Raw genomic sequence first — 26,105 nt, 5'->3', positions numbered from 1 at the left:
CCGTGCTTCGCGCGTGCGGCGGGCGGCGCCGCTCCTCCTTGCCGGGCTCTCCCCGCAGCGACCCGGGGCCCGGCGGCTGCGAGCGAGGGGCCGCAGCGCAGCGGCCGGGGAGGTAAGGCCCCTGCGGGCAGAGCTCCAGTCCTGCCTGGACTAGCGGCGTGGCCCGGCCCGGCCCGTGGAGCCGGCTCAGTTACCGGCGGTGGGTGTCTCTGTGGCCTAGCGAGCCCAGCGGTGAGGCGTGCCGTGATGAACGTTAACTTTATTGTGTGCTTTCACATTTAAAGAAGTTTCATATGTTTAGCAGGCAACTTCAAATTTGTCAACGTAGTGTTTCACTGCTAATTTCTGTAGAAGTACCATTGGCTAAAGTAACAGATAGTATGTGAATCGTGACCTAATAAATAAGGTGTTGTTGACTGTTTGAAACATAGCAAGCTTAAACGTATCTTTTAAATGTATATATATATAGCTATAGCTTATATAAAGATGTATCATATTATATTAGCCTTTACAAGCAGTGTCCAAAAAATAAAAATGCAGACCAGGCTTACTTAGCATTTCACTTGTGGCTTTCTCTTTGATGACTGTAGCTGGTAATTTCAGCATGTCCACTGAATGTAATAAAGATCTGTCCAGAAAATTTATGGTTAAAGCAGTTTTATGAATATATGTGGTGCATGTAAATGCCTTTAATAAATTAATACTGTAGTAGAATTGGGTAATAGTGAAAAGTGTTTAGGATGTGCATATTTAGGTGGACCGTTGTAACACTTCAGTGTAGTCAAATGTTAAGTACATTTGAACATGAGTTTCTGTCACTGATCAGCTGTGGAGTAGCCATCTCAATTCTTTCTTAGTTTGGGGTAGTTCACGTTTATGTCTCCTCAGCATTTGTGAGGAACAAATGTAACTGCGCGTTTAATTTCTGTTTTGTCATTTGTCTTGTAGAAGTGTGAGCATGGCGTCCATGGAAGAAAACTTTCCTCGAGGGGGCATCCAGAAAAAACCCAAAGAGGACAAAACACCCAAACTAAAGTTAGAGCGGGACAATTTGTTTGATGTATGTTGTTTGCATGTTCTTGATCAGTTCTTCTCAGAGCTCCTCTGCTGTCTGAATATGACTTGCAATCCATCCTACCCCATACTTCTGTAGTAAACTATAGATGGGACTTCCCGAAAGAGATAACTGCTGACATCCACCTTTCTCCACATCTCTTAAAGATACCTGATATATGTTGAATGTGATGATAAAAAAGTTCAGTCGAAATTATCAATCAGGCTTTAGCTTTTAAACTTCCCACAAGCATCTTACCTGAGGTGCTTGTGTAGTGAGGCTGTTAGTGGATATAGACTAAAACTGGTCTTTCTTTTTCTGCGAGTAGAGTGTGGTGCAGATCACTTGTGCCACTCTTTTCCAATCTCAGTATTCACGGTTTTATAAATGATCAGTCTTAGCCCAAAGGAGTTACTTTGAAAGACTTGCATGTAGACTTATAGCAGTTAGAAAGGTGGTTCTATTTTTTTTTCTCTTCTTTTATTCCTGGCAGCAGAGGTCTGCCTTAGTGCAAATTTAATCTCTTTATCCACTTCTATTGTTTTCCCTCTCTGTTTACAATCTGCTTTAGGTTCAGCATGAAAAACAATCACAGAAAAGAAAAAGGAGCCAGACGGATCAAGGAAAGCAGAAAAAGTTCAAGGCAGATAAAATAGCTCCTGCTAAAGACAATGTGAATATTGAACCACTTGTGATTGAGGTTTGTGGATAAATGTTTGATTGTGTCTGCATGTCCCTGCTGGGCTATGTAGAAGTGGCATGTTCTTTCTCACTAAAGCTGTAAAATATTGTGATTTGGGTAATTTGGGACAAAAGTGTGTTTACCACCCTGTTACCGCTGACTTGCCAAGATATCCACAGTATGCTATTCTTCCTGCTTTCCTAGGACCTCTGTGAGGGAATGCTGCTCCTTGGTTGTATAAAAGAGGTTAGTGACTATGAGTTAGTCATCAGCTTGCCCAATGGACTTTCAGGATTTGTGCCTGTCACGCAGATCAGTGATGCCTACAGCAAAATGCTGAGCAAGCAGGTGGCCCAAGGAGAACTCCTGGAGGTGAGTCCTGGGACTGGGGCTGTGATTTGTGCCTGGCAGCTAGGGAGTGTTAATAATACCTCAGAACAAATCCTGAGGTTTTGCTTAGGACCCTGGTTTCTGGTGTCTCACAGCTAATTTGAATTTGATTGCCTGCAGTGCCTTAGCCTTGGCTAAATAATCCTTGAACTTCATAGACAGCCTGTTGAACATGAAGAGATTTGTGTTGCCTGTCTGCTGCTGGTGCTAAATACTGATCCCTGGCTGTAGGCAATGAGAGGAAGAAATGAGGGAAGTGGTTGGAAAATGGTGTGAGGGTGCAAGTGTTTCTCAGGCGTGTGGGGAGCAGCATGGTCCTTGCAGTTTAATGTATGTTGATACATGCAGTGTACTGCCTTGTAGTGCTTATGCAGACTGACGTTGGTTTGGAACTGGCTTTTCCAAGCAAACTTCCCAATTTCCTGGTAATGCTGATTGCTAGAAAGAAAGAGGACGGAGTAATCTGTTACCCTGTCTCTCTAGTGTCAGCACTCCGTAAATTTTCCCGAGTTGTGGAATGGGGGATTTTCCAGGTACACTAGCCTTTTGGTGGTAGTGTTTTTCTCTACTAAAGAGGGAAGATTAGGGTCACTGTTGGCTCTGTAGGTGTTTCCTCAGCTGCAACCTCCTGACTCTGGCCCACACAGTATTCCTTTTTAAGCAAAGTTTGCTGGTCTTGCTGACTTTGCATAGTGTCATCCTTGCCTCTGTACTGAGATCCTGGTGTTTGTGGCATTTCCTGCCTTTTATTGTAGTGTTGACAGAGAAACAGGACTTTCCTATGAGATTTTGATCTAAAAAGCTACTTCAGTAACAAAAGTCTATCCTTCTTACATTATTTAATATTATAAAATGTGTATGTTTCTCTCTTGATCATGCTGGGCAGGACTTGAATTCGCTCTTGGACATGTATTCTCCAGGGACACTGGTCAGGTGTGTTGTGACCAGTGCTGAGAAAAGTGCTGATGGACGTCGGAGTATCAAATTGTCGATCAACCCCAAGAAGGTCAATAAGGGTCTGAACGCTTCATCACTAGCATCAGGCATGGTACGTGGGCTGGGTCTGTCACAGCCTCTCAAGGCTTTGGAGTTGCCTCTTGCACAGTGCGTGGGGAACATTTCAGTTTGTCTTTGCATGGGATCAGAGCAGAACGTGGAGCTGTTCCCACCATGGAAGAGACCTGGGAGGAGAGTATTGGGTCTTGGCTCCAGGTTGACACTCGTGAAATTCATTCTGTTTAAAAATTCCGAATCAGAAATCTGATTCTGTTTCAATATGGACAAATTATGTAATGATTTATTTCTGGGTAGGTTTCTTAGTTCTTTATGCAGAGAATAATATTTAACGTACTTTGTGGAGGTGCTTAGTTGTTCAGTTTTTGTGTTTCCAGCTGTATGATTGTGGGCATGTGCCTGCAATTAGAGCACCTGCATTTTTGAGCATCCCAATTTTTTTCCTTCCTGGTTTGTGAACTCTACATGCATAGTTGGATAAGGGTAGAGTTGAGGCTTTGCTGCCAGATGAGCTGGGTAATAGTGAAGTTCTTTCTGCTGCTCTGGAATACTCAGTTATCTGTACTTATAAAACAAATGAGTACTTGGGAATTTGTTGCATTTGTTACTGAATTGCGGTGCTTCCCTCCCAACAGCTGCTCTCTGGCTTTGTGTCTAGCGTGGAAGACCATGGCTACCTCATTGATATTGGAGTCAGTGGGACTCATGCTTTCCTGCCTCGTCAGAAAGCTCAAAATTACATCAAAGCACTCAAGAGAGGTAAGAAGTAGGGCAGGAGGAGCTGCTGGGGTTAAAATAGACGTGGGGAATGACAAGCATTAAAGCTTGTTATATCGATGGTGTTAGTGCATCTCAATGAGATTGGGTCAAGGTGAGTCTTTGTGAGTTGCTGAAAACAGCAGTTTTGTGGCTGGTTTGCAACAAGCCATTGGGTTTGAGCCTGTTTTCTGACAGACTGTGTTATTGTTCTGAGCCCATCCATCCCTGCTGGCAGTAGACTTCACTTAGACTGAGAGGAGTTCTAACCTCTTAAAATAGAGGGAACTCTGAAAAAGGTTTTGAAAGAACAGTAGGGAATATCTGGAGGTTTTATGCTGTGACTTGTCTTTGTAGGGCCTGACTTGAAAATAGGCCAGAACCTGAACTGTGTCATTGTGGAAGTAAAGAATGGGGGAAGAGTGGTCCGTTTGTCCGTTGATCGATCAGAGGTTGCTGCATCCCTTGCAACAGAGCAACAGAACTGGGCACTCTCTAATTTATTGCCAGGGCTGGTGGTAAAAGCTCGAGTGCAGAAGGTAAGCTGTGGTTTGGATTTTTGTTGGGTGGTTTGGGGTTGGTTTTTTTTTTTTTGAGCCTTGCTGAAGGCAGGGAGATAGGTGAAGCAGAGATGGAAGTTGATGTCCTGAAAAATACTGTGCTTATGCTCAGTTACTTTATAATAGCAAATACTATTGTCTGCTAGATGCTCCCTCCACTTTGTTCATTGAAGGTCCGATCTCTGTCCTGGTTGTAATGCCATGAGTATAAAGCTTCAGCCTAAAGTTGGTGATGAAGCTTCAAGCAGAACAAGATCTGTTTTGTGCTTTTCTTGCCTTTACTTAGGTAAAGTCTTCAACAGGTTAGCACTAGTCTTCAGAGTACATGCAACGTTATCAAAAAACTAAAGGATTGTTTTTGCAAAACAATGTAGAAAGCAGAGTTGTTAGGGGTTTTCCTGTCTCTTTGTGAGGTACTTGTTGATTAGCACTGACAGTGCCTTTTTGTGAAGTGTGTGAATTGCTCTCAGTTTGAGCTGCATGAAGACTGAGTGCAGAGGGCTTTTTGGCATCTTTTCCTTCCCCTTCCTAGGTGGCCCCACTTGGGATCAAACTGAGCTTTCTGTCTTCCTTCACTGGAGTTGTGGATTTCATGCACATGGACCCAGAGAAATCCATGAACTATTCTCCAGATCAAGTGGTAAGGAGGGTGAACTATGGGCTGGAGTTGGTATGTTGCTTCCCATGCCTCTTGTCTTCTCCAGCATTTCTGTGGAATAATTTCTGAAATCTTACTGGTGATAGCTGTCTTTCTCATTTTTTATTTGAAGCATTATCATGGCTGCTTTAGAGCTGTAAAGAGCAAAGCCATTCCTGGTGTAATGGAAGACTTATTTGGGAAGCATGAGAGACGTGCAAGTGATAGAAAAATTACTTGTACGGTCATGTTCCCCTCACTGCACTGGTACCAGACTAGTCTGTAAACAACAGACAAAAGCAAAAGTCCCTCATCTGTGAAGTCTTTGTAGTAATACTGGAAAGTGCTTGTACATGGCCAAAGAGTTCAGGTACCAAGCATAATGTCTGAAAACATGAGCACTGTGCCCTTCTCCTCTTTTGTTTACAAACTTGTATTTAACAAACATACTGTCTTCTGCCAGATGAAAGCCTGCATCCTCTCAATCCACCCCACCTCCAAGGTGGTGCGGCTCACCCTGCGGCAGGCCTTCCTCCACCCTGGGGGATCCCCAAACCAGCTCTCCAACGATCGCATGGGGGCAGTGGTGAAGGAGTCAACAGTGAAAGCTTTCTACAAGCAGTTTGGTGCTGTCTTTGAGCTTGATGATGGCACTCTTGCATTTGCACGGGTAAGTACCGGGGCGGTGAGGCAAGTCCTCCATAGCCATTTTAGCCTCCTGGGGTAGGAAGCTAGGAGATTTGATTTTCTACCTTTATGTTTTACTTTGTGCTCTTTGTGAGACAAATACAGAAAATTAAGACAATGTGGAAGGTGTTAACCAAATCATACCTCCCCTTGTTCAGGTTGGAATGTAGGAGGGTGGTTGTAGAACTGGTGAAATCTGCTGCACAGACAAAGTATGTTAGAGGAACAGTTTTGTCAGATGCTGCCACTTCAGTGCTTCCCTCTTCCAAACACTAAATTGTAATTTCTTTTTTTTAGTTGAAACATCTTTCAAAAACAAGAAAGTCCTTTAAACCTGGGTCATTTAAGACAGGATGCAAACATAGATGTCGGATCATTGACTACAGCCTGATGGATGAGATGTGTATTGTATCTCTGAAGTCGTAAGTTTCAAAGACTCGTCCAGAAAATTGGTTGAAGGATTAGAAGGGTGTGGTTGAGAGTGGAAAATACTACATTGCTTTGCTGGACTGGAACATGCTATCTGGAGTTTTTGGCTTGTATCTGTTGTCTCATGTCAGGTTGCCCGGGCACATTGCCTATCCTCCCCATACTATAGGGAATTGGGACACAGTCTGTATAGTTGGTGAGCTGAGGCACAGGGAGGCTAAATTAATTCTGCTGAGATCATGTCAGAAGACTGTGGCTGAAAAGGAAATTAAACCTTGATCTTCCAAGTCCCAGCCCATTTTGCTCTTCCTTCTTAGTATATCCATCTCTGTGGCTTTAACTTTATGGCTGGCGGCCATAACTATGTGGCTGTCACCTGAAATGGAGCCTGGTAAATCTCCCTGAACTTTCTGTCCAGAGAGCCGTTTTGGAAGGTGGGTCATTTGAGTAAAACACAGAACTCTGGAGCTGTAGAACACTGCAGGTGGTGGTGTATGGGACAGTGGATATTTGGGACAAGGCAAAAAGGGGACATCCTGGATTTCCTCGGAGTTGACTGATTGATTATCTCTTGCTGTGTGTCTTTCCTAGTCACGTTATTGCAGCGCGGTTTCTGCAATACCAAGATATCCACACAGGGGATGTGGTGCAGGTGAGCTTCTGAAGGACTTGTACAGTACCGTGCGGCTGTTACACTTGGAACAGTGATCTAGCTAATGTGTTTCTTCTGCCTAATATGCATGTTTCAACTTCTGGTCCAGACTAGTGAGATCAAAGCGAGGAGAAAAACCTCATCTTGTAGGACTCAATTAATGGAATGCAGTACTTTTCTTTCCCCACTTTGTTCGGGTTTTTATTCACGATGCTGTCAAGGCAATCAGATTTTAGCCACAGTCATTTGTTTATGGTCATGAATATATTTTTAGAAATGTATAATTTATAAATGTATAAATTGAATTAAATAAACTAAAACTTGCCTTGCACTCAAAGTAAAAGTTCATGTATGAACCATCACAGTCTGCTGATGGGTAGAAAGTTACTCTTTATGATCATTCTTATGTCTGAGTCATCGCTGTATTGCATATGTCTCTGGAAACGATTCTGGTTTGCCACAGTTGGTAGGGGTTTTGCAGAAGTAGCTTATGCTTAAGGAAGAGAGGCTGTAAAACAACCTTATGGAATGCATTGAAATTAATTGATGACATTGGTTGGGTGACGTGTGGGTTGGATTTTATTTTTTGGAGGGTGATTAGACTTGATGATAGGTGGTGCAGTGTTTTGGCTGTTTCCTACTTGTGCAGTCTGCTTTTCATGCTGAATTTAGTGATACTTTTCCCTATTTTGTGTTCTAGGGCAAAGTGTTTGCTATGAAACACATTGGGATGCAGGTGAAAGTAACTGATGGGATTAAAGGGCTTGTGCCATCCATGCATCTTGCTGATGTGATCCTGAAGCAGCCTGAGAAGAAGTACAGCATAGGAGATGAAGTCAAGTGTCGGGTAAGAGCTGCCTGACATCTGTCTTCAGTTGCTTTGTGCTCTTCTGTTCTGAGTATTTAGCAGCTGGATTGGTCAGGCAATGGCAGACGATGTTTTTTGAACCTTCCTGTACCTGCATTCTTGTAGGTGCTGGAGTGCAATCCTGCAGGGAAGAAGCTGATCCTTACTCTTAAGAAAAGTCTTGTCCAATCAAAGCTTCCAATCCTCTCCAACTATGAAGATGCAAAACCAGGTCTGATCACACATGGCTTTGTGGTGTGTGCGAGGGAGTTTGGCTGCATTGTGAAGTTCTACAATGACGTCAAAGGTCTGGTACCCAAGAATGAGCTGAGCTCAGAACCCATATCTTGTCCAGATAAAGTCTTCCATGAAGGCCAGGTAATTAATGTATCTATGCCGTGCCTTATGTTTGAATGCAAAAGAGAAATCTGTAGCTGAGTTGGCTCCAACATGGATTTTCCCCTGGAGGAACCAGCTACTCCAAGAGATATTAATGTCCTTTCACTTTAAGTATAATAGTTGTGCTCTATTGAAACAGATTAGGCTGTGAAAGAGGCAGCTCCTTGAATATTTCATAGACCTGTCTGTTTCTAGGTGCTCTGTGTTCTGGTGTGCAGGAGGCACCGTGATACATGATACAAGGACTATGCTTGGTTACTAAGATCTTGGTAGAAGTTTGGGGTTCTAGGCTGCAGTTTCTTCTAAGTTAAATCTCTTACCTACAGAATCAGGAGGATGTTTTCTGCCTCTACGTTATTCTGGTTTTCCAGTTTGTTTCAAAGCCTGCGCATCTTAAACCAGGCGCTCTGGGAACTATGCTGTTCACCAAGTTCTGGTCTTTGTTGTGGGCAAGCTTGTAAGGATTTCAGCAGTCTTCATTATTTTTTCTGGTGTTTTTGTCCTTAATCCTGCTGTTTGTTGGCTAGCTAAGAAGAAGGGTAATTTTCTAGTTAAGATTTCTGACTGCAAATCTGGACATCTGACTTTTACTCTTGAGTCTGCTGCAGACCTGCTACATACTTTTAGCAAATCATTTAATGATTATGTACTTCCATTTCCATCTGTGTGATCGGAAGGACATTTGTCTCTGGATGAACCTGTTAAGTTATAGTCACTGGTCTGCTATCCTTAGGTGTGAGAGAAAAGTGACTAAACTGTGCATGCATTTCCCTGTCTCATTTTGTAGGTGAGCACACTGAGGAGGAGGGTCAGCTGAATCAAACTTTTCTTCTATTTTTTTTTTTGCTTCAGGTTGTTAAAGTAATGGTCTTAAAATGTGAGCCCGAGCAGGAAAGACTTTTGTTGTCCTTCAGGTTATCAAGCCAGTCTGCCCCAGAGGACAAAAAGGAATGCACTGCAAAGGAGAAACGGGAAGTGAAATACCAAATTGGAGAGGTATTGAATTCAATGACTGCTCTCTTGCCTTTTCCTAGTATCACTTTGAACTTTGCTTCAAGAAAAGCTGTTGGAACTGACATTAAATGTGCATTTATTCTTGTTTGGTTGGCCTCCTAGATAAAAAAAAATAAAAATAAAATCTGTTGTCAGAGGTCAGGATAAAGGAGTCCAGGAGAGTCCTTCTGGAGGTACCAATTAGTGCTTCTACTCCTAGGTGGAGTTCTTTCTTCTGGATGCCGCTGACGTTCTTACTCCAGAAGCAGCTGCTTTTCCTTGTTCAAAAAAGACAACTTCAGAGAAACATTTTGAAATGCTTCCCAGTTGTCTTTGGAATGGACACAGTTTCCAACACCCTGCAGATACTGCTAATACAGCAACAGGACAGTTCTAATCCTGTTTAAATTATTCCCTTCGCCCTTCAAATAAAAAGTCACCAATGAGAATGTTTCTAGTTTTTTATTTTTCTGGGAGCTGAGAATTACTTTTTATTTTACTATCAATGTTGGCATGCTTTTTAGGCTCAGCCCTGCTGATGTGAGATTTTTTCATACATAGCTGGGAGGCAGTGTCAGAGCTCCTGCAGCACAGCATTTGGTACCCTGTGCATCAAAAGGAATGACTTCAAAGACAGTTGGAATTTTATATCACTGTATTTGTTCTCTTTTCAGATGGTTGATGTGAAAGTCTTGAAGAAGAAAGATAATGGGCTAGAGGTTTCCATCTTAGAAGATGAAGGCAATGTGATAGCTGGCATTCCCACAGCGCACCTCTCTGACTTTGTTCCTACCTGCAAGCTCCTGTGGCATTGTCTTCAAGAGGGAGATGTCCTGCCCAGACTTATGTGCCTAAGTGACAAGGGAGAGCGTATTGTATCCTTTGCCTCCTCAAACAGTCAAACAAAGCAGTGGGGAGGGAGATACCTGTCAGGAATCCAGAGTATCTGCAACAAGCAGAAGATATACTAGTTAATGCTGTCAAGTGCCTGTCAAGCTGGCGATGCTTCAAAGAGTCCTAACTTGTGTTAAAGTGAGGCTCAGCTGCTGCTAGAATCCCATCAGAACCAGGAGTTGTGAATTGGCTGGTCTGCCCAACCAGCTTCTGGGCTGTTAATCGTATCACAACCAAAAATCAGAGCTGAAGCATTAGGAAGTTGACATTTCTATTAGTATGAAGCAGACATCTTTAATGCTGAGCATGACATCTCACTTAAGAGACATCAGTTGCTAAATTTTAGGGTAGAGAGATCAAGACAGAAACTGGAATTGCAGGACTTTGAGCCTCTGTACTGTCTAACCTGCAAAAGTGCTCTATGGTTAGCAGCACCAAAACGCTTGCTTGGTATTGGGCTCCTTTCATTCATCTTTTCCTATTTTTCCTAACTGGTTGTTTAGATCTTGAGCAGAAAGTCTGCAGTGATTTCTGCTGTACAGGAGGAGCAAGTTGTGAGAAGTTTCTCTGAAATCCAGCCTGGGATGCTGTTGACTGGTTATGTGAGGAACGTGATGCCCTTTGGAGTGTTTGTGGAGTTCCCTTTTGGTGTGACAGGACTGGCACCCAAAGTGGTAAGCAGTGCATTCATTTCAGTAAACAGCATGTGTGTAATCAGGCATGCTTGAAACATTGCTTTTAGCAAAGGTATGGTAACAAGGAAGGAACAGTGAGGCTGTGGATCCTGCATTTGTGCAGCTTCCTCCAGTGGGGTGAAAGCTGCTTTTATCTTTGTGGTTTAGTTCACTTCCAAAATGAAACAAAGGACTTTATTCAGGTGAGCTTAAGCTTTAACAAGGATTTCATGTGACTTCAGTAATTCATTTTAATCGATGGCTTTTTGTTAGTCTCTGTTAATTTCTCTTATGCATTTTCATGGAGTCTTAACTCAAACCCTTCTGCACTGCAGGCGGTTGATAGTCAGCAGCTGTCCTCAGTAACCCTTGCCCCTTTGTTTCCTTTGCACAGAGCATGAGTGACAAGTTTGTGACGGACACCAAGGACCACTTTGTGGTGGGACAGACTGTGGTTGCGAAGGTGATGAGCATTGATGAGGAGAAGCAGCGTGTGCTCCTCAATCTGAAGGTGTCAGAGTGCAGCTCAGGCGATTCTGCTGCGGAGAGCTTTGCCCTGCTGAATCAGTATTTCAAGGAGATTAAAGAAATCAGGAACTTGCTGAGAAGAAGAGGTAAAAGATTGCATGGCCTGCTAAAGGGGATCATATCACAAAAAAGGGGCTCCAGAGGAACAAAAAGGGAAAAGTGTTCTTAAAGGTCTTTTCCAATGTAAGCGATTCTATGATTCTGTGAAAGAAAGGTTCGTTCAAGCAAAGGCTTGGCTTCCAAGAGGAGCTTAGAAGAAGGATGTGTGTGTGGTGTGCCATTGAGAAGAAAGCTTCTTGGAATTACAGCTGGGACAAGCCAAAGAAGCTGCTCTTTTCATTGAAGTCTGCTAGACCTCTTCCATTGATTTTGGGTTGAAGCTTAGAGAGTTAAAAGTAAAGGAATAAACAGGTGAACTGTGAGGTCCATGTACCAAAAGAGGAAGGGAGATACAGCGGTACAAAAGGATGGGTTCATTGAAGAGCCTGTGAAGGTGAAAATAAGAAAGGCCAGGGTGAGATTGGATGTTCGGTGGACCAAAGCCTTTCTCCAGCCTTGGAGACACTTTTTTGTTGTGAATATTTGTAATTGCTTTTTGAACTAATCTAATAATTATTAGTACTCTATGCTCTTGTATTTTAAGAGCTGCAGACCTAATTTCTTTGGTCAGTAAACAGATGTTAAACTCCAAAGAGCTTATGGATATAACAGATATTGGGCTGAGCTGTGAAACCTGTCTAATGTGCCCACAGAGGTGTAGGCATATGGTTTTTCTGTTGTTTTTTTCGTGGGGTTTTGTTGTTGTTGTTTGTTGATGGGGGGGGAGGATTTGGTTTTTTTCTTTTAAGTGGAAGAATGACTTACAGAAGTCTGGAAGGAGTTTATTTCTCTGTGCCTGAGTGAATTGCAACAAAGCACCAGTGAAGCAAAACAGGCTGCCCGATGCCTAAACCTAAATTTCCCCAAATGCCTGAAAAGAGAGTGGTGATAAGCTATACAGGAGGCTCTTCTTGCGTGCAGACTCATGTATTGGAAATAGGCACTTAAGACCTACCCCTGCTGATTACTTAGATGCGGAAAAACAGCACTAATGCCTGGATACTAGGGTGATGGGCACATAAGAATCAGAATGGACAACATGTCGATTTTGTGTACTCAGAAGTGATGGAACTGAAGTGGCCTGAGTCAGTGCATCAGTGTCACTTGCTGTGACATTAGGAAGGCTGGGCAAATTAGCTGTCTGATGGTAAAGCCATGATCTTTTTTCCCCTGGTGCTTTCTGAAGAATAGTACATCTCTTTAAAGCAAATGATGCTTTTGGAGGGTTAAAGTAATGAAGGAGAAGGCTTTGATTTAAGAAGAATTTCCTTACTTGCCTATTACATACTGCATGCAGCAGGCACTCTTACTGTGTCTAAACAAATAGCACTAGCTTTGTGTGTCAGAATAAAGAGGAATCATTGACAAGAGTAATGATACTTGTATGCATACTGTATTTGCTGGTCACTCATAACTGATGAGAAATTACCATTTCTATCTTCATCTAACAGCACTTTTAAAACTATTGACAGTGAAGGACGCTGGCGTTGTTTTTTACTGGCAGTCAAGAATACTATTCTTATGGTACAGAAATCTGCATTTGTGCATGCTGTGATCATCAAGTTGTTTTTTATTGTTGATTTTTTGCATGGGATGCCTGATGTTCAAAGAGGAATTTTTCAACCACCCTGAGCCTTAGCCAGGATCTGCTTAACTAGAAAGTACAAGGATAATTGTGCTGTCACTCAAGTGCTTATGATAACCCAAACGTAGTACTCACATGGGGATGAGTTTGTACAAACAGATTTGCCTACTTACATTACAACTTCGCTAAATGAATCCTCCAGCAAAGATTTTCTCACATGCTCTTTTTCTAGTGTTAGGAATACTGGATGTATTGCAGTTGATTATTTTTTTTTTTTATCAAATTCCACTTTGCCTTTTTAGGTTCTTTTTATATCAGTAGTGTTTAATATTTTATTTCCTGTAATTGTGGAGTGACAGGTCTGTTTTGTGGTTTTAGTATTATTTTGCTTTTACCTTTTTCTATGTGATGCCGTGTGCCAGTGTTTGTATAAGATTGGAAAGTGTTCTCTCCACAGTTAACCAGATCCTTATTGTCAAATAAGTGTTTCTACTTTATCAACTCTTAGAATTTACTTCATATTTCTACAGATTCAGGAGCCTAAACATTTTTTTCTGTTATGAAGGTGGATATAAATGCTTGTTTGTGCACTTTTGAGCAAATGTGAAGGCTGTCTTTGTTTTTCAGAGAGACAATGTAGGTAAAACTGACTTCTCACTTTTTCTTTCCTTTATTTAGGGGAGCCCAGTGCGGCCCAAGGCCTTTGTGAGTTGCTGCCTGGGAAGGAGCTGCAGCTCGTGGTGCAGGATGTGAAGGAGGATGGCTCAGCAGTGTTCAGTGGCAGCTGTGTCACAGGCTTGACTGTAATAGCCACTCGCTACCATTTGGGAGGTCAGGGTCTTGTCTTTGCTTGCTTTGATTTTCACTCCTGTACTTTGAAACCTCTGTTCTGAAGTGAATTCTGCTGATGAGGAACTAACACAGGAGGAGTGATCAGATTAGGGATGGACTTGAAGAGTAGTTTGGTTTCCTAATGTGTTGCTGATCCATTTGCATGATTTGAAACATGTAATTTAAGCCTACCTGTGCCTCTATTACCCCATCTGTAAACTGGACCTAATCCTGCCTCTTATCTTGGGCATCTTGCAAGGTCTAGTTTGTGCTCTGAGATCCTTAGTTGAAGCATACTGTGTATAGACAAAATACTAACACAAGCTCCAGCTTTCTTGGGTTTTTTTCTTCTTTAGAATTGTGTTCCTTGGCGTATGCCCTATCAGAAATGGCTGTTATTTTTTCTTTTAAATGAATGTGACTTTAAAACAAGACTGCAGTTTTGGTACTTGGCAATTAAAAAGTTAAAGCAGAAAAGTGCGCTATTATGTAGAACAAAACAAGTACACGCTGAGATAATGAATACACCAATGAAACCAATATAAACTGCTAATTTCGGCCGGAGTAATATCCCAGCCCTTCTGTGTTCAGAAAAGTATCTTTGTTTCCTTAGCAACAGATAGACTGATTATGTTTTTGTGCAAATGTTAGGTAATCTTTTTAAAAATCTGTATTACCTTGAATTTGTGTTTAGTCTTCTCTACATTATTTAAGAGTTTCATCTTCATAAAATCTGTTTAGTTCTTCCATGAAAGCATCAGACTCGTTTTTTTTCAAATAAAAAAAGCCCCCTTTTTTTTATCTCCTTGCTATTAATGTTGGAGGAATCTGTTCTTTTCTTAAAGAGACTTATTATGTTTGGCACTAAGTTGACTTTGTTACAGTAACCTAGTTACGATTCGTTATTAAGCAGTCTTTTTATCATTATGGACTTCAGGAATTGAACTAAACCACACCACAGGCAACCCTTCCTGTCTGTCATGTGCCACTAGCTCAGTTGCTGAAAATTCTTCACTGTCATCAGGAGATAATCTCCTTGTTCTCATTTATAGACAAAAACATTGCTCCTGGTGAGAAAACCAAGGTGTTGGTTCTTCATGTGGATGCCCTCACATCCAAGGTGTACGTTTCTCTTCGGGAAGAGCTGTTAAAACAACCAGCCAAGCAAGTATGTGTTCAGTTTTTGGATTTGTGTGTTTCTGTTTGTCTAACAAACTCCAGGTGATTAATGAATTTGAGAGGGGGCTGTTTCCTCTTTTAGAACTGTGGGAGGTAGAGTGGAGGGAATCAAAAGCCTCAGCAGGAGAAGTCACTATCTCCATTTCTGTCTAGCTGCTCACAGAGAACTCCCAGCATTCTGCCATCGTGCAGCACGTAGCAGAAGAATTTGCCATCGTGTCTTTGTTGGAAACAGGTCAGCTGGCAGCTGTCCCCATAGCGTCTCACCTCAATGACACCTTCCGCTTTGACTCAGAAAAACTGAAGGTGGGACAAATAATCTCTGCAACCTTAAAAGTAGTGAAGGAGAGCGACCATGGAATCTTGTTAGCAGTACAAGGCCGAGCAAAGAAGGATGTTTTTGTAAGGGTCCGGAATGAATCTGAGACAGCATTGGAAGAGGTGCTTGCTACTGTGAAACACTCGCTTTCCTTGGGGGATATTGTTACTGGTACTGTTAAATCTGTCAAACCAACCCATGTCACAGTTGCTATTGATGACAAGCTGACAGGTTCAATCCATGCATCCCGGATACTGGATGAAGTGCCTATAGGTTCTTTTCCAACATGCACTCTGAAAGCTGGACAGAAGGTGACTGCTCGAGTCATTGGAGGAAGAGATGTGAATACTCACAGGTAGGAAAACATGCACATAAAATTACTTCTTGGGGAATGCAAGGGGTGGAACAGTTACTCAGTTCAGATGATCTAGGCTGTTTCCTCTGTCAGTAGATGCTGTTACGGCTACCCTCGCTGGAGTAGTTGAGGCCTGAGGGAATCTGCTATTATATTCTATCCCAGATCCAGGTTTCAGTAAATTAGCTCTCAACCTGTGTCACTGTATTTATCTTGAGCAAAGTTCATAAAAAAGATTTCTAAACTCTTAAGGTCTAGGGGAGGCCTTGAATACAAGCAGGATTTGGCCCCAGGGGCTAAATTTGCTGGAGTACTTTGGGTACCTAAATTGCCAATGAAATAGCCAGGAAGAACTGGAAGACTTTGGTAGTTTTAGAGGCCTTACATCTGGGGTTTTTTTGCCAGTGCAGAAGGATGACAGGTGGGTGAGTGGAGTCTGGGGAGATCATGAGAAACTTTAATCCTTTTCCTGTTCTTTAGGTACCTGCCCATCACCCATCCGCACTTCACACAGTCCATTCCAGAGCTCAGCATCCGACCAAGGTCAGTGTTGGCCTCTGTGCTGTCTGCAGATGCTTCATAGGCCTTGTATCCTTGTAGTTTCCCTCCCTTGTTCCTCCCATTTGTAAAGGGCTGCACATGTATGCAGTGTGGCAAGGTCCCATATTCTCTCACACTAACTTGGGTCTGGGAGCTGTGTTAAACCTCACAGTGCTCTCCTAGCACATGATTTCCTTTGAATGTCCTTTTGGCTTCAGCTTCTGCCAGTCTGGACTCTGGTGTTTCCATTCATGTTAGAAGGATTCCCTCTTAAGCCCAGGGAAGAATTAATTCCCTGCAGAAGGATGCAGCTGGGGAGGGGATAGCGGTGAATGTCACAAAGGCATTGTCACACTAGTACTGTACTGGCTTACTGTAATCTGGGTTTCTTACTCCTATCTTCATCATTGGGACCAAAGCTGTCTTACTGATGCCCTCTTTCTTTGATTGCAAACAGTGAAATAGAAGGGAAAGTCACAGCAATGCTGAACCTTAAAGAAGACAATGGCCTCAAAAAAACTGGACTCTACAATGTCGGACAGACAGTCACCTGTTTTGTGAAAAAGGTGAGGTCAGAGTGTTCCTAAGTGTGCTGGGAGAGGCAGCAAGTGGGGGTAACCTCAGGGACCTTATTTCAGACCTAAACACTGGCACTACTATGGTCTTTATTAACTAAGAGTGGCCTGTGCAAAGTGCAGTGTCTTAACAGGGAGAAGGAAGTCACATTTTCTATACTTGACAGAGTCAAGCTGACTCATCCTCTTTGACATGCCTGTTTGTTGCCAGCAGATGCTTCCCACCCAGCACTCTAGCAAAATGGCTTTTGAGAAGCTGTGTATGCCACCAGCACAATGTATGCTCGCTGCTGATACCCTGTGTTGTGTGGACTTGCCTGTGAACCACAGCAGCATTATGCTTCTATGAGTAGAAGCCAAATCGCCATTTTTGCTTGGTGCAAGAGCTAAGGCTGGAGCAGTTCTTTCTAGCCTTAAAAATTAGTGAATCCACCAGGGAAGGGCTGTTTTCCTAAGGTCTCATGCTGTCTTCTCTGGTTATTTGGTGTCTTCTCAGTATAATATCCTCAAAAATTGGCTGGAGGTAGAAGTTGCCCCTCATATTCGAGGAAGAGTTCCTCATCTGCTGCTGTCTCTGAACACCAAGGTAAGAGGCCATTACAGATAAAGCTACACAAATTTTTTTCTGTGCATATGGCTGCAGGTAATTACTACAGACACTTCTGATATCCATGTAAACTTGTAATCCAGTGCTGTGCCCTTCAAGCATCACTGCCCTTCACTGGCGAGCGAGTACTATGTCTTTAGCTAGTTTGGCTCAGGATAGCAGAGTCAGGTGTATACATTAAAGATGCATATAGAAAGCATAAAGATTTATAGGAGAAACAGGAGAGCTGTGCAGAATTCCTTTTCTGGTAATAAGTGGAAATCTGTCTTTTCTTTCAGATCTTAAAGCATCCAGAAAAGAGCTTCAAAAACGGCCAGGCAATATCAGCTACAGTGACTGGAACAGATGTCACAGAAACAAAACTCTGCTTGTCACTCACAGGTATAGTGGAGCCTTAACAATATATGATGCTTTACTCAAGAGATGGGCCTGCACTGACCCCTTAGGTGAAGAGGTTACGCTCCAGAACCAAGCTGTACCTCCCCTCCTAGAACTCACTCCTGGGACCCTGGCCCAGATGTGGCACCATGCAAGGCAAGAGAGGTCAGACCTTTAAAGGATCACTTTCCTACTGTTTCAGACAGAAGCCCTTCTCTGAGCCCTTGGGAACGTATTCCCTTCTGATCTCAGACATGAGATGATACATTTGTCAACGTTTGTCAGTTGTTCCAGATCCTGGAACTGTGCAACTAGGCGATCTTGTCTGGGATACCAAAGCAAATGTTACTTTGAACTGAGACAGTGCATAGAGTGCACCTTAGCAAAAGTTGGTGGGTTTGGTATGTGACTAGGCAACTAAAATCAGCTTCACAGACTCATTACCCTGTTGCTTTGTTGCATACTTTTCAAGTATTACGAAGCCCTTTCTCTCCTTTGCTTTTTCCAGGAATTCAGTCACTGGAGCAGGGCAGCATCACTGTAGGCATGGTAACAAAAGTGATTCCACACATTGGTTTGACCATTGCACTGCCGGGTGGGAAGACTGGCAAAGTCAGCATCTTTCACCTGAATGACACTTACATGGACAATCCTCTGGGTGACTTCAAAGTTGGCAAGATTGTCAGGTCAGTAATTCTTTCTTGTTCCCTCAAGCTGCAAGGCTTAGAAACACCTGCCCTTGGTGACAGGCTTTTCAATGCCATAAGGTGATGCGAGACCTGCAAGGTTCAGTCTGTAGCTAAGTAGGAGTGCTGACTTACGACCTTGTATGTGTTTGGGTGAAAGTCTTGCATTTTCTATGTATTAAGCAGCCCCTTCTCAGCTGCCTTCCTGAACTGTGTTTTGAGAGTAGCGACTTTCTTAGCTAGGATGCTGATGGGACTGAGGGAAGCCAGTTATCCCGGCTCTGCTGTAGGTTGTTTGGCGAGTCGGTTGTCTTTGCATTTATGATGCACAAATAACTGCATTTCCCTACTTCACAGACTTGTTGGGAATGCTGCAGAGTGCAACAGGCCAAGTGATTGCTGTAGCAGTGTTTAAGTCTTTTGTACTAGCAGTAGAGACTGGGTAAAGCAAGTAAATAGTTTTCAAAAAGCCGTTTAGCTGGTTTCATCAACTGTTGCGTCATGGTGGTTTGTCTTAGACAGCATGTGGTCCAAGGGACAGAGTGGTTTGTTTCCTCTAGAGCTTCATTCTGCTAGTGAAAATACCTGTTTTCTACCTGTGTTGCTTTTAACAGTAACAGAGCTTTCTGCTTTCTCCCCTCGCTCTGCCATGTAGGTGCTACATCCTCTCCCATGAGAACGGCAAAATCCAGCTATCTCTCCGGCAGTCACGGTATGTGTCATCCCTCCAGTCTGTTGATCTCCTACTAGTGAAGAAAAGGATAGTGAAATACAGTAACTGTTGGTTTGAGCTGATCAGTTTGAAGTGTTCAAAGGACAAGGACTACATTGTTTTTAAGGAACGAGGCTTGTTCTTGCTTCAGAAAGATATTCCTGTGTATTGGTAAACGTGGAGGTATCTGACATTAGATGCAGAGCTGATCAAGTGGATTCCCATTTAATTTCTGTTTATCATAGTTTCTAGACCTGACAACTTTTTTGTTTGTTTATTTGGGAAGAAAGGGAAAGTTCCATTGAATTTGCAATACAAACATGTTACATTTTAATGTTCAGCTGCATTTTAGCCTTTTTGATTAAATATTAGACTTTGTCCTAAATGTCTTTTAAAACTGAGCCTCTTGCTTAGTCTTCTCTGTGGAACAAAAATGCATAAACCATGTGGTATGGAGTATCTTAGAAATAAGTGGGGAAAAAACCCAAGCCAATGCTATGCAAAATTTCAGACAGCATTTTACTCTCCTCATTTTCTTGGTGTCAGAGGAAGCCAGGCTGATCTGTTTTGTTTGGCTTTGTTTACAGCAGTATGTCTATTCCCTAATGCTATGTATAGCTTGGCAGAGATGCAGGTAGTCCGTTAGTACATTTGAATAAACTGAAGGGTGTCTCTGATCTGGTATATTTTCCAGAAAGTGTTAGCTGTTGTTAATTGTGATTTCTTTTTTTAGTATCCAGAGTAGAATGTGGATTATTCTGACAAATGCTTTAACTTCTAACCTTTTTTTTAGGCTAAACCCAAAGAACAACAGCAAAGTGGAAGATGCTGAAATAACATGTATTAAGGATGTTAAAAAAGGCCAGCTAGTGAGAGGCTATGTCAAATCAGTCACTTCATCAGGTGTATTCTTTGGGTGAGCAGTATAAGAAAATTATTCTGGGAATTGAAGGGTCTTGGAGAACTTACTTTGAATGTACAATTCTGGAATCTGGTTTGGGGGTGATCTCTGGCATAATGCAATGTCACAAAATGGATTTCCTCCTGGGAATCAAGATGGCATTGCTGCTTTCTTGAGCCTATAAAAGTAAAGTAGGGAAAGTTTGTGTGATGCTATGTAGAACTAGTGGTGCCACAGATATAGTCACTGCAATTTTTTATTTTTCTTCTCCCCCACTATGGAATACTTTTTCTTTTGTTTTCATGCTCTTCTCAGCTTGTCCGCTTCTCTTCTGGGCCGAATACTGTTCCAGAATGTTTCCCCTTACTTCGTACAGAAACACTCCTTATATAAAAAGTACCTGCCTGAAGGAAAGCTGCTCACTGCCAAGGTGCTTGGGTAGGTCCAACGTTCTTTAGGAAGGGGCATGAATTGGTAGACAGGAGATGGTGGATTAGTAGGGGATGGAAAGAGGGAGGATAAAAGCTGGGAAGATTTGAAGTAAGTCCATATCCTTGCAGTCATTATAAATCAGAGCATTTATTTTTTTTCCCCTCATCTTCTGCTACTCCTGGCAACACACCACAGTGTAAATGGAAAAGAAAAACATATTGAGCTCTCTCTCCTGCCCAAGGACACTGGGATGCCAAGCATCTTGCCTGAATCCCTAGGCCTGCCACGATATGATGCAGAGGAAGATAAAAGAGAGGCAGATGACAGGGAAAAGAGAGAAGAGCTTAAATTGAAGACAAAACGGAGAAGAGAAAACTCTGAAAGTGAGAAGGTATGGATGTGATTGTGCAGGACATGCTAAAGGACTTAGCTGGCCCAAATACTGAAGAGACTAGGAAGATCCAATGGGATCAGGGTGAGAAGTTTTACTGAGTAGGAAAAAAAGATTAAATTGCATTGGAGGTCAGCAAAGATCAGAAACTATTCCATGTGGGTAGGAGTTAAATGAATTAGCAGCACAATTGTGTTTCATGTGTGGCCCTTCCTATTGGTCCTGGCACCATATGTAAGTGAGTGTAGATTTATTCTGTTAGGTGAGGGGATAGTGGGGGATGCTCTGCCAGGACACCATGCTCTGCTGTCAGGCTCTTCATGATCAGAATTGCCTTTGAGATTCATCCCAGTTGTTGCCCTCCACCACCCACTCATTTCTGCTTGTTGCAGGAGGCTAAGCCAAAAAAAAGGAAGATGTGCCCAGCAGATGAAAATGACAGTGGAATTGAGGTATATTACCGGGAAGAGGAGGATGATGACCAGGAGGAAGAGGCAGCTGAAAAGAAATCTAAGGTGAGAAGTTTTGAGGAGAACCTGAACTGAATTTCCAGCCCTGTTGAGGAATGTCACTTTTGACTTGGATGACAGTGTCATTGCTGCAGATAGGAGTGACACAGACTGGTGTTTGTGTCATCTGAAAATGGCTTGACATGGATTGAATTTAAATTACATCAAAGGTGACCAGAGTTTAACGTTTTTGCTGGTGGACTGTTTGCAAGTGTGAGAAGTCAATAGTACTGGCCAGAGAGAAGCCACAAGCAAACAGCAGTTGTCTGATCTTGGTGTAAAAACTTCAAATTAAAACCCAGGGCGTTCCCTGTTTTACTCCAAACAGGTAAGGAAACCTGGTGAAGCTCCCAGGCTGCAGGTTTCCACGGGCTTCACCTGGGATGAAGACATAAATGCAACAGATACAGCTGTGCTGAATCAGAAGGAAGAGAGCTCAGAGAGTGATGAGGAAGAGGATCCACAGTTGAAGGTACTGTGTACTAGTGTTGCCTGCACAGGAGACTCACCACACGGTGGCTGTAATGTGATGTGTCAGTGCTTGCTTGTCTGCCTGCCCCATAGCAAAGCCTTTTAACCCAAGGGAACATCTCTGACAGCTAATACGGAACTTCCTTAGCTACTCTGAGCCCTGGGCGTAGCAGCAGGTATCTCTGAAGCAGAGGGTAAAAGGCCCTGTTTTAGCATGCCTGCATGAAAATAGGGCTTCTCGTGTTGACATGCTAAAAAAATAATTATTTAGTGTCAAATATTTTTATGAAAGTAAAATTTTTGTATTTTATGTCGGCTCCATTTATTACTTTGGAGTGCTGTAAAATTACAGGAATATATGGAGATTAAAAAACTTTTCAAATTATAGTAATCTTACTTGGAAGAACACCAACAAATTCTTTTTTTATGCTATAGTATTTTAGACTAGTTTTCCAATTGTGAGCAGTTCAGCAAAATCAGAAGGAAGCTCACGAATTGCTTTCATGCTTGCTCTTCAGGATTTCCCCTGTCCCTCAAAACTCACCTCTGTAAAGGCCGATGTTTTGCTGCCTTGTGCGGAGAACTATGGCTCTCTCAGTTCCCAATTGAGACCTGAGTCATCCCAGTGATTCAGCAACATACTGCAGTCTTGCACAATTTCTCCCCCATTGTACCCTGGATTTTTACAAAGTGGAGGGTGGTGGCAAGCACTAGCTGGGAGGGTAGAGATGGAAGAATGAGAGGGAGGGGTGAAGTGTGAATTCTGCAGTGAAGGTGCAAGACTAGTGAAGTATTTGGTCTGTCAGTGTATTTCATTGAAAGAAACGAGATTTCATGCCCTGCTGCTTATTCTGGAGGTGTGAATGTGTGAGGGGGTAGGGGGTGGTACCGTTTTCCTCCTGTCTTAAATAATTGGCCTCATCTCTTCCTGGGAAAACTGTCTAGCCTTGGATGTACTGAGGTCTGGCTGTGCTTTAGCTGGACCTGCCTATTCCCATCTGAAGTGCTTGCTTTTCCCCAGTCCTCATTTTTCTCTTTCAGCTGAAGAAACAAACAAAGAAAGAGAAGGAGCTAGAGAAGCAGAAGAAGGAGAAGGAGCTCTGCAAACTAGAAGCAGCTCTGATGGATCCCAGCCGACAGCCCCAGTCAGCAGATGACTTTGACCGCCTGGTGCTGAGCAGTCCCAACAGCTCCATTGTCTGGCTACAGTACATGGCTTTTCACCTCCAGGCTACCGAGATTGAGAAGGCCAGAGCTGTGGCAGAAAGAGCGCTTAAAACAATCTGCTTCAGGTAATAATGGGGTTCTGCCTTTATGTGCCCTAAAGAATAAATCATATTGGGATAGTTGGGGTGTGAGAAGAGCATTGGTAGCATCATCAGTGTCTCTGTGTGTGTGTGTGGAGTGGCAGAGTCTGTTTCAGTGAGCTTGAAAGGATTAAATGGTAGCAATTGTCAGCTGGCCCATTGAAGGTCTGGTCTGAGTCATCACAGATGGCCTGCAGCTGACTTGCTGCAGCTCATGTGTGCAGTAACTCCGCCGCAAGGTATCACTGAGCACACAGACGTACTTCTGAGCAGTCAGGAGGGTTTGGAAGAGCATAATGCTGTCAGTGATGTCCTTAAATCAAAACATGAAACAAACTGAACCTCTTGTTGCTTTTTCCAAAGGACTGCACCCTTGCATATTAAATCATCTCTATGGCATAATTAAGTATATTATGCTTTCTTGAATCATCCTTGTGGTTTTTAATGACAAACTAAAGTGATCAAAAGTTACAGTGCTGTGCTGTATTCCAAAGGTGGTGTTTCAGTGAGCAAGCAGTATGTTCCCTTCCTTTGTCCTGGAGGGAAGCTACAAGTCAGTGTGTCGTTGTAGGGTGGTTTGTAAAAAGCTGATAAAGACTGGTAAAAGGCTAAATATTCTTGTTCACATCTGCTGTAAGGGAAGAACAGGAGAAGCTGAATGTCTGGGTAGCTCTGCTGAACTTGGAGAACATGTATGGTACTGAGGAGACACTGATGAAGGTCTTTGAGAGAGCTGTTCAATACAATGAACCTCTGAAAGTCTTCCAGCATCTGTGTGACATCTATGCCAATTCTGAGAAGTACAAGGTAAGATAGTGCAAGCATGTCCCAGGTATGTATCCCATTCAGTCATGACAGTAAACTACATGCTGGCTCTGTAAGCTTCCAGCTGTCAGTTGTTAGGCCTGTCCTGTTCCTAACTGGGAGTAATAGTTATTATTGACAGCAAAAAAGGAACTATTGATGCCTGCTTTTCTGTCATAAGTGTTTGGAGATACCTGGGTCAACAAGAAGAGTTTTAAAGCTACAAGGCTTTATTATGAATCTGTGTGTTCTAATGCAACTCTGCCCTTCCAGCAAGCAGAAGAATTGTACCACACGATGCTGAAGCGTTTCCGTCAGGAGAAGTCTGTGTGGCTGAAATACGCCTCTTTCCTCCTGAAGCAAGGCCAGACTGAGGCTACGCACAGGCTTTTGGAGCGTGCTCTCAAGGCTTTGCCCACCAAAGAACGTAAGCACTCTTCCCCACCCTTAATGTGGGCCACGTGTTGACAGGTCTGCAGCAGGGGGACTGCTCTGATATCTCTGCCTGCGACAGTGTTTGTAATAAGTGCAAAGTGCAGCCAGTTGGTGCCGAACGTGCTGCCCTTGGCTCTCGGGAAGGGGAAGTTTCAACCTGGATATTAGTGCTAAAGCCTCCTGTAATAGAACTTGCTGTGATGGGCAAAGCACCCAAAGCAAAGACGACTTTGAGTCTTACAGCTCTCTAGAAAAAGTCAGTTGATTAAGTCCCAGGTTTGTGGGGCTGCCTGTGGATGTTGCAAGATGCAGAGTTTGAGTGTAAGAATAAACTTCTGTCTCCTGCAGAGGGGAAACGGGAAGTGAACTGTGACCCTTCTTTCTCCCATTCTGATCCCACCTTGGTCCAGAACCACTTTACAACAGAGCCTTTTGTCTCTGGGTCGAGATGTGCTGTGTCTGTGCCTTCCTCTGTTCTGTGTAATTATCACTTGTGTTTGTTCATAAGGAAGAGAGCTGCTGTGATATCCTAACATGCCATTACTTGTTCCAGATGTGGATGTCATTTCAAGGTTTGCACAGCTGGAGTTCCGTTTTGGGGACCCAGAACATGCCAAGGCCCTCTTTGAGAGCACCCTCAGCAGCTATCCCAAGCGGACAGACATCTGGTCCATCTACATGGACATCATGATCAAACATGGCAGCCAGAAGGAAATACGGTGAGTTGTGCTATGGCAGGCTAGGAAAGGGCAGGCTGCAGTGCTTGGAGCAGCACCAGAAAAGAACAGAGGTACCTTGCAGCATGAGGTTGTGTAAGGCTTCCCAGAGCAGAGCAAAAGAGAACTTTTATTACCCGGAGAAAGAAAACTTGGATATGTGGAGGAGACTCCAAGGAGATCCACAGGGCAGAGGGGGACTGATTTGTAGGTAGTGGCCTGCATGACAGAAACTAGAGAACTTGCACTGAGGTTCATCTGTCCCTTGTCTGCAAGAGGGATTGCCTTGTTTATCTGAAGGGTGAGATCAAGCCCTTACGTATCTTGTAACAAAAAACTGGAGAAACTTTTTCCCCCCTTTTCCTTTTCTGAGAGTTGACAAAAGGAAGTCCAGTTTCCCACACTATGGGTTCAGCTGCATCCACTTAATGAACACAGGGTCAAATACAGTGGCTGGATTTTAGCATAAGTTGACCAGCAGCCTTAGGGTTCTGCAAACAAATAGAAGGCTTCTACCTGAGATTTTGGCCAGTTGTCAGGAATCTATTTCTTTAAGCACCAGCACTTCACAGCAGGTTGAATGTCTTCCCTGACTCTGCTCTTTGTTCCAGAGGCAGGATACAGGGCTTGTATTGTGCTGTCACCAACACAGCAATCTGACTCCCTTTGATTTCTTGCAGGGACATCTTTGAGAGGGTCATACACTTGAGCTTGGCACCAAAGAAGATGAAGTTCTTCTTTAAACGCTACCTGGATTATGAGAAGAAATTTGGTACAACGGAAAGTGTCCTGGCTGTTAAAAGAGCAGCACTTGAGTATGTGGAGACCAGGAGTTCCCTTGTTGAGACCTAAGTACAGCACAAGTAAAAGCAGAGAGATTCAGCTCAGAGGACCTGAGAGGCATGAGTTCTGCCTTGAGTTTCTGGAGAGTATTGATCTACGATGAAACCAAGCTGAAAAGAAGCAAACAAAGGAAAAGATTTAATAAGTGTTTGCAGCTTTGTCCGGATGCTACAAATCATAGTCTGTTGATGACTTTGAAGATGTGTTTTTAAATATAGACTGTTTTATAATCAA

At 43.0% G+C, this 26,105-nt stretch overlaps 1 protein-coding gene across 2 annotated transcripts; it reads left to right on the top strand.

The window, feature by feature from the left end:
• The first annotated feature begins 7 nt into the window (after nt 1-7).
• On the top strand, nt 8-26,105 carry PDCD11 (programmed cell death 11). Of its 2 annotated transcripts, none has more exons than XM_056351796.1 (36): nt 8-199; nt 949-1,060; nt 1,626-1,754; nt 1,941-2,108; nt 3,013-3,174; nt 3,776-3,899; nt 4,254-4,435; nt 4,989-5,096; nt 5,557-5,763; nt 6,078-6,202; nt 6,801-6,861; nt 7,562-7,708; nt 7,835-8,086; nt 8,960-9,103; nt 9,775-9,975; nt 10,498-10,668; nt 11,063-11,282; nt 13,559-13,711; nt 14,764-14,879; nt 15,044-15,564; nt 16,045-16,107; nt 16,562-16,670; nt 17,176-17,265; nt 17,565-17,667; nt 18,173-18,350; nt 19,006-19,062; nt 19,856-19,978; nt 20,279-20,401; nt 20,591-20,786; nt 21,182-21,301; nt 21,624-21,767; nt 22,808-23,058; nt 23,712-23,880; nt 24,151-24,304; nt 24,866-25,031; nt 25,709-26,105. In XM_056351796.1, exons 2-36 carry the CDS (start codon nt 959-961, stop codon nt 25,878-25,880), a joined length of 5,511 nt encoding a protein of 1,836 aa, XP_056207771.1. In that variant the 5' UTR covers nt 8-199; nt 949-958; the 3' UTR covers nt 25,881-26,105. The 2 variants fall into 2 exon arrangements, with proteins under 2 accessions (XP_056207771.1, XP_056207770.1); XM_056351795.1 differs by having other exon boundaries at nt 21,179-21,301.

Source organism: Falco biarmicus, chromosome 9 (assembly GCF_023638135.1).
Source record: "Falco biarmicus isolate bFalBia1 chromosome 9, bFalBia1.pri, whole genome shotgun sequence".
Taxonomy (NCBI): domain Eukaryota; kingdom Metazoa; phylum Chordata; class Aves; order Falconiformes; family Falconidae; genus Falco; species Falco biarmicus.
The sequence above is the reverse complement of the archived record's forward strand: the minus strand, read 5'-3'. Positions and strand labels throughout refer to the sequence as shown.

Bases quoted from the DNA above. Each gene is read 5' to 3' on its own strand.
- PDCD11 (XM_056351795.1), top strand. From the start codon at position 959: ATGGCGTCCATGGAAGAAAACTTTCCTCGAGGGGGCATCCAGAAAAAA. The intron at 6,862-7,561 runs GTGAGCTTCTGA...TTTGTGTTCTAG, and splicing joins ACACAGGGGATGTGGTGCAG to GGCAAAGTGTTTGCTATGAA. The intron at 11,283-13,558 runs GTAAAAGATTGC...TCCTTTATTTAG, and splicing joins GAACTTGCTGAGAAGAAGAG to GGGAGCCCAGTGCGGCCCAA.